Source organism: Nycticebus coucang, chromosome 9 (genome assembly GCF_027406575.1).
Source record: "Nycticebus coucang isolate mNycCou1 chromosome 9, mNycCou1.pri, whole genome shotgun sequence".
In the NCBI taxonomy this organism is placed as follows: Eukaryota; Metazoa; Chordata; class Mammalia; order Primates; family Lorisidae; genus Nycticebus; species Nycticebus coucang.
The window spans coordinates 43,871,195-43,886,865 of NC_069788.1; the positions used below are offsets into that span (position 1 = coordinate 43,871,195).

At 47.6% G+C, this 15,671-nt stretch overlaps 1 protein-coding gene across 1 annotated transcript; it reads right to left on the reverse strand.

Annotated features, from left to right (window-relative positions):
* Window positions 1–219: 219 nt before the first annotated feature.
* Window positions 220–15,253, reverse strand: ARMC12 (armadillo repeat containing 12). The gene is made up of 9 exons (XM_053603732.1): window positions 14,653–15,253; window positions 12,531–12,683; window positions 12,005–12,059; window positions 10,602–11,530; window positions 9,788–9,933; window positions 9,452–9,586; window positions 2,649–2,822; window positions 2,436–2,507; window positions 220–595 (listed from the first exon to the last, which is right to left on the reverse strand). Exons 4-9 carry the CDS (start codon window positions 10,843–10,845, stop codon window positions 263–265), a joined length of 1,104 nt encoding a protein of 367 aa, XP_053459707.1. The 5' UTR covers window positions 10,846–11,530; window positions 12,005–12,059; window positions 12,531–12,683; window positions 14,653–15,253; the 3' UTR covers window positions 220–262.
* Between the last annotated feature and the right edge of the window lie 418 nt (window positions 15,254–15,671).

Consider the following 15,671-nt stretch of genomic DNA (forward strand, 5'->3'; position numbering starts at 1 on the left):
CATGATCACATTAATGTACACAGCTATGATTTAATAATAATAAAAAAAGAAAGAAAGAAAGAAAAGAGAAGAGTTGAGTCAATCCCCCAAATACAGAAATGGGGATGTGTTTGGGGGTGATACACCCAGGCTCTGCCATGCTCTGGGGCAGAGGTTATACTGAAGGAAGTCTCCCCCAGCCCTGGAAGACCACAGACACACGCTCAAGCTTTGAGAAGCTTCAAGCTTCTCTCCCATACTCATTTATTGGCTCTCCTTAATTTTATTCCCCGTTTTTAAAGTAGGAAGAACTGGGCTGGCAGGAGGTGGACCGGGCTACCAAGTCCTGGGGGCACTGCAAGCTGACTATGACTTTGCAGGCCTGGATCTGAACGTCCTCCTCAGGGTGGATGACCAGGGCAAGCAGACGGTCTGCCAGTCGTGACCCGTCCCCAAAGAGGGCTTCATGCAGTGACTGTTCATTGTAATGCCAGTTCACAGCACGGTAGTGGGCTGCGTTCCGGCCCTCACTCAGTCGCTCAGCAAATACCAGTACCTCAAACAGGAGACTCCCTGGGTGTGTGGACTGGAACAGATTCAGGAAGTTGGAGTGCACCTGTGATGGGAATGGTAAAAAAGGCAACTTCTAAAATGTTTATTCTTCCATCCTCCTAATACCTCAACTCCCTCAATATACCTAAGTTTCAGACTCAACTGTATAGGAGTATTTTAATTTTCCTTTCATTATTACCCCTGGACTTAAGTGATCTTCTCATTTCAGCCTCCTGAGTAGTTAGGACTATAGGCACATGCCACTATCCCCAGATAATATTTATTTAATTTTTTTTTTTTTTAGAGATGAGGTCTCACTATGTTGCCCAGGCTGGTCTCAAACTCCTGGGCTCAAGTGATCCTCCCACCTTAGCCCCCTGAGTCTTCGGGATTACAAGCATGAACTACTATACCTGGCTGAATGTCCATTTAATAATTGTAAAGTATTCTAGGTAAATTTAATGGCTTAAGCTTATTTGTGTTATTTATAGAAAATATACCCTTACTAGTTTTAGTTTCTTATCTATTGACTGCTGAAAGTGTAGTTCAAATGTCCCAAGTCTCCCACTGTGGGGGTGGTAGATTTGTTAATTACTCTTTATAATTCCATCAAGTTTTGCCATATTTATAATCTGAGATTATGTTATTTGGTTTTTGTTTTTTTGGTTTTTTTTTTGAGACAGAGTCCCACTGTCACCCTGGGTATAGTGCTATGGCATCACAGCTCACAGTAACCTCAAACTCCTGGGCTTAAGCGATTCTCTTGCCTCAGCTTCCCGAGTAGCTGGGACTACAGGTGCCTGCCACAATGCCCAGTTATTTTTTTGTGCAGTTGTCACTGTTGTTTAGCTGCCCAGGCCGGGTTCGAACCTACCAGCGTGGGTGTATATGGCGGGTGCTCTAACCATTGTGCTACACATGCCACGCCTATGTTATTAGGTTTAGTGTTGCTTTATCGTTTTGGGAGACTGAATCACTGACTATTACATAATTACCCCTTCTATCCCTAATAATGTTCTTTACATAAGTCATTTTTCCACTAATATTAAAGTATCTATGCCTGGGCACAGTGGCTCGCGCCTATAATCCTAGCACTCTGGAAGGCCAAGACAGGTGGATTGCCTGAGCTCACAAGTTTGAGATCAGCCTAAGCAAGAGCAAGACCCCACCTCTGAAAAAAAGAGCCAGGCATTGTGGCAAGCACCTGTAGTCCCAGCTACTCAGGAGGCTGAGACAAGAGAATTGCTTGAACTCAAGAGTTTGAGGTTGCTGTGAGTTGTGACGCTACGACACTCTATCAAGGGCAACAAGTGAGACTGTCTCCAAAAAAAAATCTATATTAACTTTTGTTTTGTCTATGTTCCTAACTCTAGGAGTTCATAAAGCCCCCAAGTGGAGAATCCCCCTCTCAAAAAAATGAATCCTTATTCTATTGGGAGAACAGAAAGAGGGATGGTTTTCTTTCTCTCTCTTTTTTAAGAGACGAGGTCTCACTCACTCTGTTCCCCAGGCTGGAGTGTAATGGCACAATCATGGATTACTGCATCCCCAAACTCGTAGGCTCAAACAATCCTCCCACCACAGCCTCCCAAGCAGCTGGGACTAACTGTACTTAGCTAATTTCTTAATTTTTCATAGAGACAAGGTCTTGCTATGTTGCCCAGCCTGGTCTTAAACTCCTGGCCTCAACCAATCCTCCCACCTCAGTCTCCCAAGTAGTTGGCATAACAGGTATGAGCCATTGTACCCAATGAGGGGATGGTTTTCAATACATTTAGTGCAAAGGTAGAAAGAAGAGTAAGACAATTCTTACTCAAGGCTAATTCTGTATGAATAAGCCACAATTCTTCCCTTGACCATTTCTGAGTTGGCATCCATCAACCCCTCTTCAGTTTCTTTCTCACCTGGCAGTTGAGAATATCATAGAGAAGGTCATTCTTCTGTGCCAGGTAGCTCAGCAGTCGTATGGCTTGCACCTGAATAGAGGGAAGAGTAAAGCATGGGAAGGAAGGTGAATCTGGGCCTGAGTAGGGAAAGACATAAACTTGTCCTCCTCCCTCTGGGTGCCATGCTGGGGCTGGCAGGAAGGCAGCGCCTTGGTCATGGTCCTTGGGCACCTGTGCCAAGATGTAGTCTGACTGCAGGATCTCCATCAAGGCAGGCATCACCCGTCGCAGTTGTGGATGCACGTAGTCGGGTAGTGGAAGGTTGTTGAGGAGTCTGAGGCCCGCAATGTGCAGCTCCGTGTCCCAGATGGTAGAGATCAGTTCCAATATCTTGATGGAGAGTTCCTAGGGTGGGGGAAGAGAAGGGTCTGCTTTTATGCAGGGATCCCCTCCACAGTCCCAGTCTCTGACTTCACTCGTCACTACCCCACCCACGATCCCCAGCCCAACCCAACAGATAGTTCTCCCTAGGGGAATTCTCAACATCATTCGACCTAGTTGACCATTCCCATGTCTCCCTTCACTTGGCTTCTCTTTCACAGACTTCCTCCCTAGTTCTGCTAACCAGCTCTTCTCTACCTCTATCATTCCCGTGGGGATATCATCCAGACTCACAGCATTAAATACTGTCCTTCGGACACAAATGTCCAGCTGCCGACTCTGCTTTTCTCCCTGAATATCTAATAGACCCCTCAGAGTTAACACGCTGTCCGCACCCCTCACCTGCTTCTTCCACAGCCTTCCCTGCCTCAGATACTGTTGTGCCTTTCTTCCAGTTGCTCAGGCCAAAACTCTGTGGCATTCTTGACTCCTTTCTTTCTCTCCCACCTCTTTTCATATCCTTCAGAAAATCTGTTTCAACGTCTATTAAAAATCAAGGCACTTCTCACCACCCCCGCTTCTACGGCTCTCCTCTGAGCCACCATCATCTCGCACCTGGATTTCTGCGCTAGCCTCCTGTCTCCCTGCTTCCATCCAACCTGCTCATTTAACATGTTAGACGTGTTACTCCTCTGCTCAAGACCCCCATTTCCTTCAGGTGAAAGTTAAGGTCCTTATGGTGGCACACTGTCCCCTAGGATCTGTCCCTTCCTCCCCACTGCTTATTTGATCTCCTCTCCTCTCCTTTGCCCCTGTGCTTCCCACAATGGTCTCCTCAGTTATTCCCTGAACATGCCTGGTACGCACCTGTCTCGAGGTTCGCACAGGCTGTTCCCTCTGTTCAGAACACTCTTCCTCCAAAAACTGGCAACTCACCCTTACCTCCTGCAAGTCTTTGCTTAAATGTTACTTTCTCAGGGAGGTTTTTCCCAACCACCCTCATTCTAGCCTTCCTTATTTTTCTTCACAACATTGCCACATGTGAAACACCTTTCATATGTAAACTTTCTATTTTGAGATAATTATAAATTCACAGGAAGTTGCAAAAATAACACAGACAGGTCCCTTGTGCTCTTCCCCCAGATTCCCTCAGTGGTTACATCTTACACAACTAGAGCATAGTAGCAAGACTAGGAAACTGCTGTTGGTAGGTGTGCATAGTTCTATGTCATTTTATCACACCCACAGATGTGTATCACCACCACTATAATCCCTCAGAACTTACCCACCACCACAAAGATTTCCATCGTGGGACACCTTTCTAGTCACTCCCACCTACTCCCCCAGCCTAAAACCCCTGGAAACCACTAACCTGTTTTCTATCTGTAACTTTTCCCATTTTGAGAATGTTATATAAATGGAATCATACATTATGTAAACTTTTGTGATTGGCTTTTTTCACTCAACATAACACCCTTGGGATCTACCCAAGCTTTTGTGTGCATCAGAATTTCATTTCTTTTATTATTACCAAGTAGCATTCCATGGAGGCACCACAGGGTGTTTACCCATTCACCTGCTGAGAGGCATTTTGGCTGTTTCCAGTTTGGGGCTATTATAAATAAGGCTGCTATGAACAAAGGTGTACAAATATTTATGCAGATGTTAAGTTTTCATTTTTCTAGGATAATCACTGGTGGGTAAATGTATGTTTAGTTTTGAAAGAGACTGCCAGACTATTTTCCAGAGTGGCTGCTGTACCATTTTACATTCCCACTAGCAACGTATGAAAGAATTGTTTCTCTGCCTCTTTGCCAGCATTTGGTATTTTTACTAGAAATACTTTTATTATTTTTGATTAGATCTTGTAATAGCACATAGTAATATCTCACTGCAGTCTCAATTTGCATTTTCCAAATGACTAGTGATATTAAATATACTTTCCAGTGCTTATTTGCAATCCATGTATCTTTTTCAGTGAAGTATCTCCTTGTGCCTTTTGCTCATTCCCTAACTGGATTGCATATTTTCTTTAATACTGAATTTTGAGAGCACTTCATAGTACAATACAGACAAGCCCTTTATCGGATACATGGTTTGCAAGTATTTTCTCCCAGTCTGCAGTTTGTCCTTTCATCTTCTTTTTTTTTTTTTGCAGTTTTTGCCCAGGGCTGGGTTTGAACCCGCCACCTCCAGCATATGGGGCTGGCGCCCTACTCCTTTGAGCCACAGGTGCCGCCCTGTCTTTTCATCTTCTTAACAAGATCATGCTTTTGGTGCCATAAACAATTTACAAAGATCAAGGTCCCAGAAGATTTTCTTCCTCAAAACTGCACCACCCTGCCCATTCAGCCTTCTTTTTCCTCCCTCTTTTTCTCTGTAACACCACATGAAATACACTACATGTTTTACTTATTTGTGCACTGCCTCCGTCATCCTGTTAGAATATAAATCTCACAAGGACAGGGATCTTTCCTGTTCTGTTTACTGCTTTCTCTCTAGTACCTAGGACAGCATGTTGGCATAAGGTAAGTGATCAACATACATTTGTTCAATGAACAAAGGGATCTTGGGTTCTGAGATGTAATGTGCTTGGACCTACTGGTATTACCAAAGACAGGTAACCTCATAAGCTGTACCATAAATGGATCAGGGAAGAAATAAACCAGACTCCTGGAGGGGAAGTAAGCATCCTATTAGTACCCTGATCTCCCTTCTCCAACCCTTCACTGTCTGCTGAGAAATGAAGGTTAGACTCAGCAAGTCTGAGGCTGCATTTCAGGAACAGGGAGCACCAGGTGACAGGCCGAGGGCATGGAAGAATATAAAGCACACAGTGTAAATGGCTGGGATTAGGGCAGGGAGGTGTAGCCCACCACCAATCACACACTTTATGCTTGAGAGCCTCGAGGCCAAAGGACAGAGGGCTGATGAGACAAAAGACCTCTGGAGAATACAGTATGACTTAGGGAAATGACGCGAGCTCCCCTTAGAATGTATTGGGTCAATGGATACGTCCAGTAGCAGCTGGCCATGGAGAAGACGTGAGGGGAGCCCTCAGGCTTCAGAGATCCAGAAGAGCACATCTGGATGGAAATTGAGATCAGGGAGTAACTACTTTTCAAACATCTTTTTTTTTTTTTTTTTTTTGTGGTTTTTGGCCGGGCTAGGTTTGAACCTGCCACTTCCGGCATATGGGACCGGCGCCCTACTCCTTGAGCCACAGGCGCCGCCCAGGGAGTAACTACTTTTAAACTGGAAAGAAAACAGGGGTCAGGTCCTCAGGGTACAGACACTGGAACAAACGAACAGTGAACATCAGGCCACCTGCATCAGAATTCCCTGGGTGACTTGTGCAAAACACTGCTCTCCAGTTGAACTAAAACACTTTAGGTATGGGCCCTCAAGTTTGTTTGTTGTTTTTCTTTTTCTTTTTTTTTTATTGTTAAATCATAGCTATGTACATTAGTGCAGTCGCCTTTTTTTTTTTTTTTTTTTTTGGAGACAGAGTCTCAAGCTGTCGCCCTGGGTAGAGTGCTGTGGCATCACAGCTCACAGCAACCTCAAACTCAAGCGATTCTTTTGCCTCAGCCTCCCAAGTAGCTGGGACTACAGGCACCCGCCACAACTCCTGGCTATTTTTTGTTTTAGCAGGCCTGGGCCAGGTTCGAACCTGCCAACCTGGGTATATGTGGCCAGCGCCCTACCCACTGAGCTATGGGCACCACCCAAATTTCTGCTTTTAACCAGCTTTTCAAGCTGTTCTGACATATTTGAGAATCATAGCTTTAGAGAAACACAGGAGCTGAGGGAGCAACCAGAGAGTGGAGATCTGGAGACTTTTTGTTTACTTCTCAATCTCTCTTTTATTTTTTTTTTTTTTTGAGACAGAGTCTTTGTCACTCTTGGTAAAGTGCCATGGGGTCATAGCTCACAGCAACCTCAAACTCTTGGGCTCAAGCGATCCACCTGCCTTAGCTTCCTGAGTAGCTGGGACTACAGGTGCCCACCACAATGCCTCTATTTTTAGAGACAGGGTCTTGCTCTTGCTCAGGCTGTTCTAGAACTCCTGAGCTCAAGCAAACCACCTGCTTGAACCACTCAGAGTGCTAGGATTACAGGCATGAGCTACAGCACCCAGCGACTCAATCAGTTTTTATTTTTTGTATTTTCTAATTGATATATCATAGTTGTACATATTTTAGGGGCACATATAAAGAAACTTCCCCCCAAAAAATGTGGGGAAAATTTTGCAAAAAATTTAAAAGTGAGACATTATCAAGTGTTGGTGAGGCTACAACATAGCAGGAACACTCATGCAGGGGTGGGGTGTAGATTGGTACAACCCTTCTGGAAAAGTTGGGCAATACCGTTTGTCCAAACCATCCCACTCCTGCACACCTACCCTACAGGGACTCTCCCAGGTACATGAGGGAGATGTACCCAACAATGTTCACGGCATGGAGTGGTGCAGCAAGAACCTGGGAACAACACAAATGCCCACCAATGGACCAAGGGTGCGCTTGCCATTCATAAAACAAAATACCACGGAACAGTGAAAAGAAAGGAAACAGAGTTGCCCAGTAAGGTGAATGTTGGAGGAAAAAAAGCAAACCGCAGAATACAAACCACCTACTCTCAAGTACACTTAAAACATCCCAGGCTACATTTAACCTATTTGTTATCTGCCTGGCCCTGATAGACTATACAGGGACATATGCATATAGGGTAAAACTACGAAGAAAATCTCAGAACTAATAAACAAAAAGCAGGACCATAATGGTCTCTGATGGGGGAAGGCCGTTAAGATTGGGGGGGGGGGCTACCTGGGGGCATCTATATCTTTGCTTGGGTTCTGGTGATACATGTTTTGTTTTATTGCTATTCTTTCTACTTTACATATATATAATATTTGTTTTAGGTTATTTTCCTTTTTTTTTCTTTATTGAGATTGAGTTGTACTCTGTTGCCCAGGCTAGAGTGCCATGGTGTTACCTACGCTCACAGCAACCTCAAACTCCTGAGTTTAATGATCCTTCTACCTCAGTCTCCTGAGTAGCTGGGACCACAGGTGCCTGCCACAATGCCCAGCTAATTTCTTCTATTTTACTGGGTCTCACTGTAGTTCAGACTGATCTTAAACTCTTGAACTTGAGATCCTCCTGCTCTGGCCTCCCAGAGCATGACCCACCACGCCAGACAGATATTTTACTTTTTAATTTGGAAGAGACATTTTTCTAGAGTGAGACTAGGTCAAGGAAAAGGTTTTCCTTATAAGATGGGAGGTATTGGAGCTGACAGGAAGGAGCCTGGGAGGGTACCTGGGGCAGAGGGGATAAAAAAGAAGGACAGGGTGCAGGACTGAGACCAGCACTGTCCAGAGACAGGGAGAGAGCCATGTTCTCCTGGCACCGCAGGAAAGCAAGGAGGACAGGCATAGAAACAGGTGAGTCTGGGGGCATTACAGTAGGAAATGGGGGGAAGTGACATCTAGTCATTTAACATTTCTTCTACAGGGTGGTGGTGAAATCATCTGTGGTCCAGCCACCAGCCTCTAACCAACCCAGGCATGAGGGATGCGGTATAATAATATACTTTTAAATCTTTGTCATTCCAGGAACAGAGCTCCTAAAACTCTTCAGAAGTCCTGATTGATAGTAGTGTCTTGTAAATTCTCAACCCTTTTGGTCACACCAGAGTTTATGACAATGAGGTGACTCTTGGAGGGTCCTTAGGTAGCTTCAGGGTGGGGGTTAGTCACCAGAAAGACCCAGGTCTGATTAGAGGTTTGGGATTTTCAACCCCCAACCTTTGGGAAGGGAGAAGGGCTAGAACTGCATTTCTCGACCTGAGGGTTGTGACCCCTTTGGACTATATTAAAGGGTTGCAGCATTAGGAAGGTTGAGAACCACTGGGCTAGAAATTAAGATCAATCGCCAATGGCTGATTTAATCAACCTTGCCTACATGATGAAACCACCATAAAAACCTCCAGCCAATGAGATTCAGAGAGCTTCCAGGAGATGCTGGTGGTGGTGGTGGTGTGCACAGCGAGGGCCTGGATGCCCAGTAAGATGCCTCTGTGCCCTTTCCCCCATCCCTTGCCCTATTTATCAGCTGTTCCTAATTTGTGTCCTTTATAATAAACTGGTAAATCTAAAGTATCTTTCTGAGTTATGTCAGTCATGTTAGCAAGTTATCAAATCTAAAAAGGCAGTTGTGGGAACCCATGAATTCATAGCTGTTGTCAGAAGTCAGACTTGCTATTGGCATCTGAAGTAGGCACAGTCCCACAAGACTTACCCTGTGGGGTCTATGCTAACTTAGAAGGTTACATGGATAGTTAAATGTCAGAACTGAACTGGTGGATACTCAGCTGGCACTGACAATTGGTTGGTGTCAGAAAGATCCTTGGGGGGGCTTTCCATTCTTTGAGGTTTAGAGATACCACCCTAGGTCTAGTTTCCACCTAAGAGTCAAAGGCTTTCATGACTCTGCTGGGAATCTGACTACAATCTTCCTATTTATTTGTAGGTTACAAACTAAGATCCAAACAAACTTCTGGAATATGAGCACTAATCATGTGCCAATTCAAGGACTCAAGTTCTATGGACATCCTGTGTGCTCTGCCCCACCATTGGACCCTGCACTCACCTGGATTTTGAGCCTGAATTTTCTGATGCCAGAAAAAGCTTTAAGTGTGTTCAGAGCTTGGATTTTGACACTGTTGTCCTTGTCATCCAGCATGGAGCCTATCAAACTGATGTCATCGGTAGTACAAGCAGAGGCCTGGAGTATGTGGGGATAGATAGAAGAGGCAGGAAAAGCAGAAGTCGTAGGCCCACTGCCCCCCCATGTCACCACAACCCCTCAGTATACCCTTCCCACCATCAGCCAGAGAGAGCCAGAGGCCAGGCCAGGGACAGGGATCAGCTGTAACCCCCAGGGACCAGGTTGGCTAGGAGGGGCCTCCTGCTTCCCTTCCCTCACCTCAGCCTCCAGCAAGTACACACAGCGAGTGATGCTGTGCAGGATCATGCTCTTGGCGTACTCATCGTGTTTGCACTCCAAAGAGTTGAGGAGCCTCCGGAGCTCACCCGAGTCCCGCCCGTGCCGCTCTCGCTCGATTGCCAGGCCTAGACAGCCACCCAGCCCAGTTCAGGCTGTAGACTCGGAAGTAATGAAAGAATGGGGTTGGGAAGCAAGGGCAGGGACCTGGGGACAATGCTGCCTTGCCTCTTTTGAAAAGAAGCCTTCTCACTATATGCAGCACCACCACATACAATTGAATGAGGCATATACTGCACACGGGCACATCTAATTTTATATTGTCCATAGCATATAGTCATAGATTTGTCTATTTACTGTAACAATTTTCCAGAATATGGCACTAACAATTAGTGTTTCACTAAGCAAGCATATAGCAATGATCTTCCAGCAGATGGCAACAAAGAGTCTTGCAGAAGGGGCAGCTTTCCCCACTTGCACAAAAGAAACATACAGGCTTAATGGAAGCTCTGGGCATGTAGATCCTCCAATTTTCCCTTTCCTTAAAGTAGCCACTTCCTGGGGCAGGAAAGGGATGGGGGAGCTGCTGATGCCAAGTTTCCAAGAAGTGGAATCCTGGGAGCCGGAGTAAATGTGGTATTTGGAGACTTGCCAGATGAGTCTGAGTATCCATTTGAATGAGATCCAGGGACCCTGAACTAGCATCTTTAGCAAGGCCTTGCCTAGGGCACTGCAGGGTGGGCTTGAGGAAAATGAAGAAGAGAAAAGCAAGGAAAGAGGAACTTGGAGGAGTCACCTTTGGGCCCGCCCACATCAGAGGCCTCGGGAGCAGGTGCCTCCTCGGGTAGAGCCCTCTCCCCAGGGCCCGGACACTCACGGGCGATACAGATGGGCGAGTTGCTACAGAGGGGTGGTTGGCATTTCATGCCAGCCTTGATGGCCTTGTAGAGCAGGTAGACGGCCCCAGCGCCCGTAGCCAGGCTCACTATACTTTTGCGGATGTCCAGTTGCTTCAGGTATTGGGGGATGCTCTTGCCCATGTCTTCAGCTTTGACTTGTGCCCAGGTGGGAGGTAGGCCCAAGGTACCTGAGAGGAGCCTTCCGGAACCAGAACTCTGGCAGGGCCAGGAACCAGGGTACCAGAATCAGAACCCAAGCAACAAAGGAAACTGAGGAGACCATGAGATGGAGTATGGTGGTCAGGAAATTAGATAGTCAGGGATCCTTGAAAAAAGAGACAGTTGAGTTTTAGAGCCTGCTGGAGATGAAGCATGAGACCTCAGGAGAATAAAAATGCAAGGGGCACACCGCCCCTTATCTTTAGGGGACCCAGCTTGGTGGGGCTCCAGCAGGCCTCTCCCCCGTTAGAGGGCAGCAGAAGCCATTTCTGGGCTGGAGCCTTTTGGGAAAGGTTATTTGGGGTGTGCCCACTGGCAGCCCTTCTCTGGTCCTCCAATCTGTAATCTCTCCACCATAGATTTGCATGTGGGCCTTGTTCTTCAGGCAGGGCTCCCTGCTCCCCATGGAGGATAAAAAGTAGGGGAGCATCTTATAAAGTATGTGAGTCTGAAGACAAATCCACCACTTTTCATCATCTGCACGTTGCTCTGGAGGTTACTTGTTTGACAAAAGCTCTTGAGGGCAATTGCTCTGCATCTCTAGCATCTGGCACAGAATCCTGCACTTAGTGAGTGCTTGAGTCATGTTCTGTCATTCTTTGAGGACCTGGGGGCAGAATGATGACAGAGTATAGAAATTGGGGCTCCAGGCCCATCTAAGCAGAGTGACCCTGAAAGAAGAAAGGACTGCTCTTGCCTGGGTCTTAGCTTTTGCATTTGTAACCTGAAGGGATCCAGACGTACCATTATAAAACTCCAAGACTAAAATGTGAGTGGATATGTGCCTTTTGGTCATGGTGGGTCTAAATCTGGGAGTACCACCTCTCAGCTTCCCCACAAGTGGGATTAGGCTTGAGACCCCCTCTGGAGATGAAAAATGTCACCACCCCAGGGTATGGGAACCCATGTTGGAAGCCTTGAGCCACCACTAGGATGAGGCAGGTAAGACCAGACCCTTCCCTCCTCCCCACACTCTGCGAAACCCTTGTTGCAGCAGAACACTGAAATCATAAGCCCCAAGCTAGGGGCAGGCCCAGAGGCAGTGCTGAGCATGGTTGAACAAGAATAGGGCTTCACCTACCGGGCTTTGAGCTCCTCTGGGGACAGAAGGCTCTGGGTCCTAGGTTGCACCTGAGCTGGAGGGAAGTGGGGAAACAAGGAAACAGTATTCGCAATGATGCTGTGGCCAGCCAGGCCTGCCCACTCAGAGCCTTGCTTGGCCCATCACACCCTAGGTGGCAGGCAGGGAACGGGCAGCATTCCTGGGTGGTCATTCTCTTCCCATCCTTTCTTCCACCTTCAGCCCTCCTCAAGAGTCATTCCTCACAGTCTATTCAGCCCTGAGGTGAGTGAGTGCATGGGCTCCCACACAGCTTCTCCATTGCCATGCCACTACCGCTCACAACCCATAAACTCTGAGTAGAAAACGGCTGCCTGATGGGAACTGTCATTTAAGGTTCCAAGACTCTTTGGGGGATCTGAGACTAATTTCCTCAGACAAGGTCCCTTCTCTGCCCTTCTGCACAGTGGGACCCAGAGTCACTGGCCCTTCCATTCCATGGAGCTGATTCTGTAATCCTCACATCCTAAGCAAATGTGCTGCTCACCTGTTCTTTAAAGACCTCCAAAGATAGTTCTTTCTTGGCTGTAACCTAACTTCCCCCTACTACATCAAAAGCTCAGTTCTTCTGGTTCTACCTGAATCCCTCAAGCGATTCAGAGGGATCAGAGGCAGAGTCATCTCTAGGGCAACATTTTCACTAGATAACAACACAACAAAACAATTAAGACAGAGAAGCATCTATTTGTCAGTAGACAGTCAATGATTATCCTTGGGAATAACTGTTTTCAATTCAGATGTCATGTCTATTTTGAAGAGAATTAAATTTTGTTTAATAAAACAACGTGAGGATACATGGTATGTTTCAAATGTTCTTAGGGAGGATAAATTAATAGTTGCAACTCTTTATGGGAACCTGGCTTTCACTTATTTTCTTGTTTTGTTTTTCTGTCAAATCCAGAAATCTGGAACCATTGGCTAGAAAGAAGTCAAGAGTCAATATGCACATAGCCAGGCACCTACCCTCACCAAGAAGTACATAGGATGCCCACACACACCTCTTTGCCATCTGTTCCAGCTTTTTTTTTTTTTTTTTTGAGACAGAGTCTCACTATGTCACCCTCGGTAGAGTGCTGTAGTGTCACAGCTCATAGCAACCTCCAATTCTTGGACTTAGTCAATTCTCCTGCCTCAGCTCCCCAAGTAGCTGGGACTACAGGCACCCACCACCACACCCGGCTACTTTTTGTTGTGGTTGTCATTGTCGATTAGCTGGCCCGGGCTGGGTTCAAACGTACCAACTTTGGTGTATGTGGCTGGTGCCATAACCACTGTGCTACCAGGGCTGAGCTGTTCCAAATTTTTACCTTCAAGACTGAAGTTCTCATTGTTTTAAGTGCAGTGTAGTTTAGTGAATGAGTGCTGATTCTAGACCAGCAGTTGTCAACCTGTGGGTCCCCACGTCGAATCACCTTTTCACAGGGTTATTTACATTACGATTCATAACAGTAGCAAAATTAGTTATGAAGTAGCAATGAAAATAATTTTGTGGTTGGGGGTCACCACAGCAGGAGGAACTGTATTAAAGGGTCGCGGCATTAGGAACGTTAAGAACCACTGTTCTAGACAGACTACCAGGGTTCAAAACCAGTTCAGCCACTGACTGAGCTTAGTGATCTCTTTGTGCTTCACTTTCCCCATCTGAAAAATAGCACTAATAAAACTTAACTTTGTGGTCCTGTGAGGATTAAATAAAGCACTTGAGGCAGTGCCCAGCACACAGAGCTCAACAAATGTTAACTATAATCATAATTATTATAAGCAGGTTTCACCTGGACAAAAATGTTGGGTGTGGACAGCCGCAGAGAACACAGATACTGGGCCTCCATGCCTTCAAAAGTACATTCATTAATCAGCTCCTTCCACACCCTCTCCCACTACCTCTTACGCTGTTCTTAAGGCTAATCAATCCCAATTCCTGTAACCCACTGAATTGCTGTGAAGAACTTCAGAGCCCTGTTTGAAATCCGGAGCACTATCCCCTCAGCCAGTTCTCCCTGAGTTCCTTGGTTCCTAAAAGCTATCTAACCACCCGTGAAGTCTAAGGCTACTTAGTGTCTTTACCAGCACCCTGGCAGTGGCCACTTCAGCATAGTTAATGAGATAAGCTCCAGCCAGAAGCAGTTGGGGACCTACTAAGGAAGACACCCTGCTAGGCCATTACCAGGGTGACTTTGCAGCTGCCCAGCAATTGTGTGCACAGAGGGGGAAGGGAGATTAGGCTTCTCCATACTCCAGTGAAAAGCCCTTTGCAGTCCGACCGGATGGGGTTCAAACCCAGCAGTTGCGAGTTTGAACAGATTCCATAATCTGAGTCTGTTTCCTCCTCCAGAGTTCATTAATACCTACGTGCTACCTGGAAGTGGTGCTGTCAGGAGTGACTGAGAGAACGTGTTGTTACTCTGGGTGCACAAGGGACGCTCAACACGCGCGAGCTTCCGCGGCAAAAAGCCAGACAGCCGAGAGATGAAAGGCCGGGGCCGCCCCTGCCCTGACGTGGATGCCTGACTCAGAGATCCTTCTCTCTCCAGCTTACCCCGGCCCGGGAACCAGGTTCTGGGGCCTCGGGGTAGCTCACTACTCGGGCCAAGGAAGCTGGACAAACGCACCGGGAGCCGAGGGGGCCACCGGCCCCAGGCGAGGGGCGGGGGGCGGAGGCGGCGCCTTTTCCCCGCCGCGGGCCTCCCCCCAGCGAGCTCTCCCTCCCCGGACTACCTCCTCCCCCCGCGCGCATCCGGCGACGGGCACAGGATGTTCTTTCGCTCCCGTCCCCCCTCCGCCCCCGCTCTCACTTTCTCTTCGCTCCCCTCCCCCACGCCCGCCCCGCCCGGCGCCGGCACCTAGTTTAACTCTTTCCCTCCCACGCTCAGCGGCGCCTGCGCGCCTCCTACGGCTCCCACCCTTCCCGCCCGCCCCCCAGGATGCGAAGCGAGCCCGAGCGGCCCGGAAACGGGTGGGCCTGGGCTGGGAAGCTTTGGGCCCGAGTTCTCTGGATACTCTAACCCGTCGCGGGTGGAGGGGTGGAGACCGCTCACAGCGACGGACGCTGGCTCTCTTCGGAGCCCCCGCGAGTTCACCTGGCTGAAGATGGGGTGCCCGCACTCTAGCAAGCCGTGCCCCCGAGGGGGCAGCCGTGAGCCTGCAGCTAGCTCCAGCCCTGCGGGGGGCGGGTAGGTTCTTGGCCCTCAATCTCATCCTCCCCACAGGTTCCAACAAGGAGGGGCGCACAGCTTCCAGAGAGGATGGAGAAAGGCCACGCCCTTCGCGAAACGTCACTGCTTCCAAGGCAACCGGGGGTGGGGCAATGGCTGTTGAAGGACAGACCATAAGGCAGGGGTCCTCAAACTGCGGCCGAGGGCCACATGAGGCGGTGTGATTGTGTTTGTTCACGTTTTGTTTTTTTACTTCAAAATAAGATATGTGCAGTGTGCATAGGAATTTGCTCATAGTTTTTTTTTTTTTTAAACTATATTTCGGCCCTCCAACGGTCTGAGGGACAGTGAATTGGCCCCCTATTTAAAAAGTTTGAGGACGCCTGCATAAGGAGTAGTGGCTGCTGCATCTCTGGAGTGGTAGGGGGTGGGAGCGCGGCAGGGGCGGGCTTTTCAATTTTTGCTTCTTCGCTCAC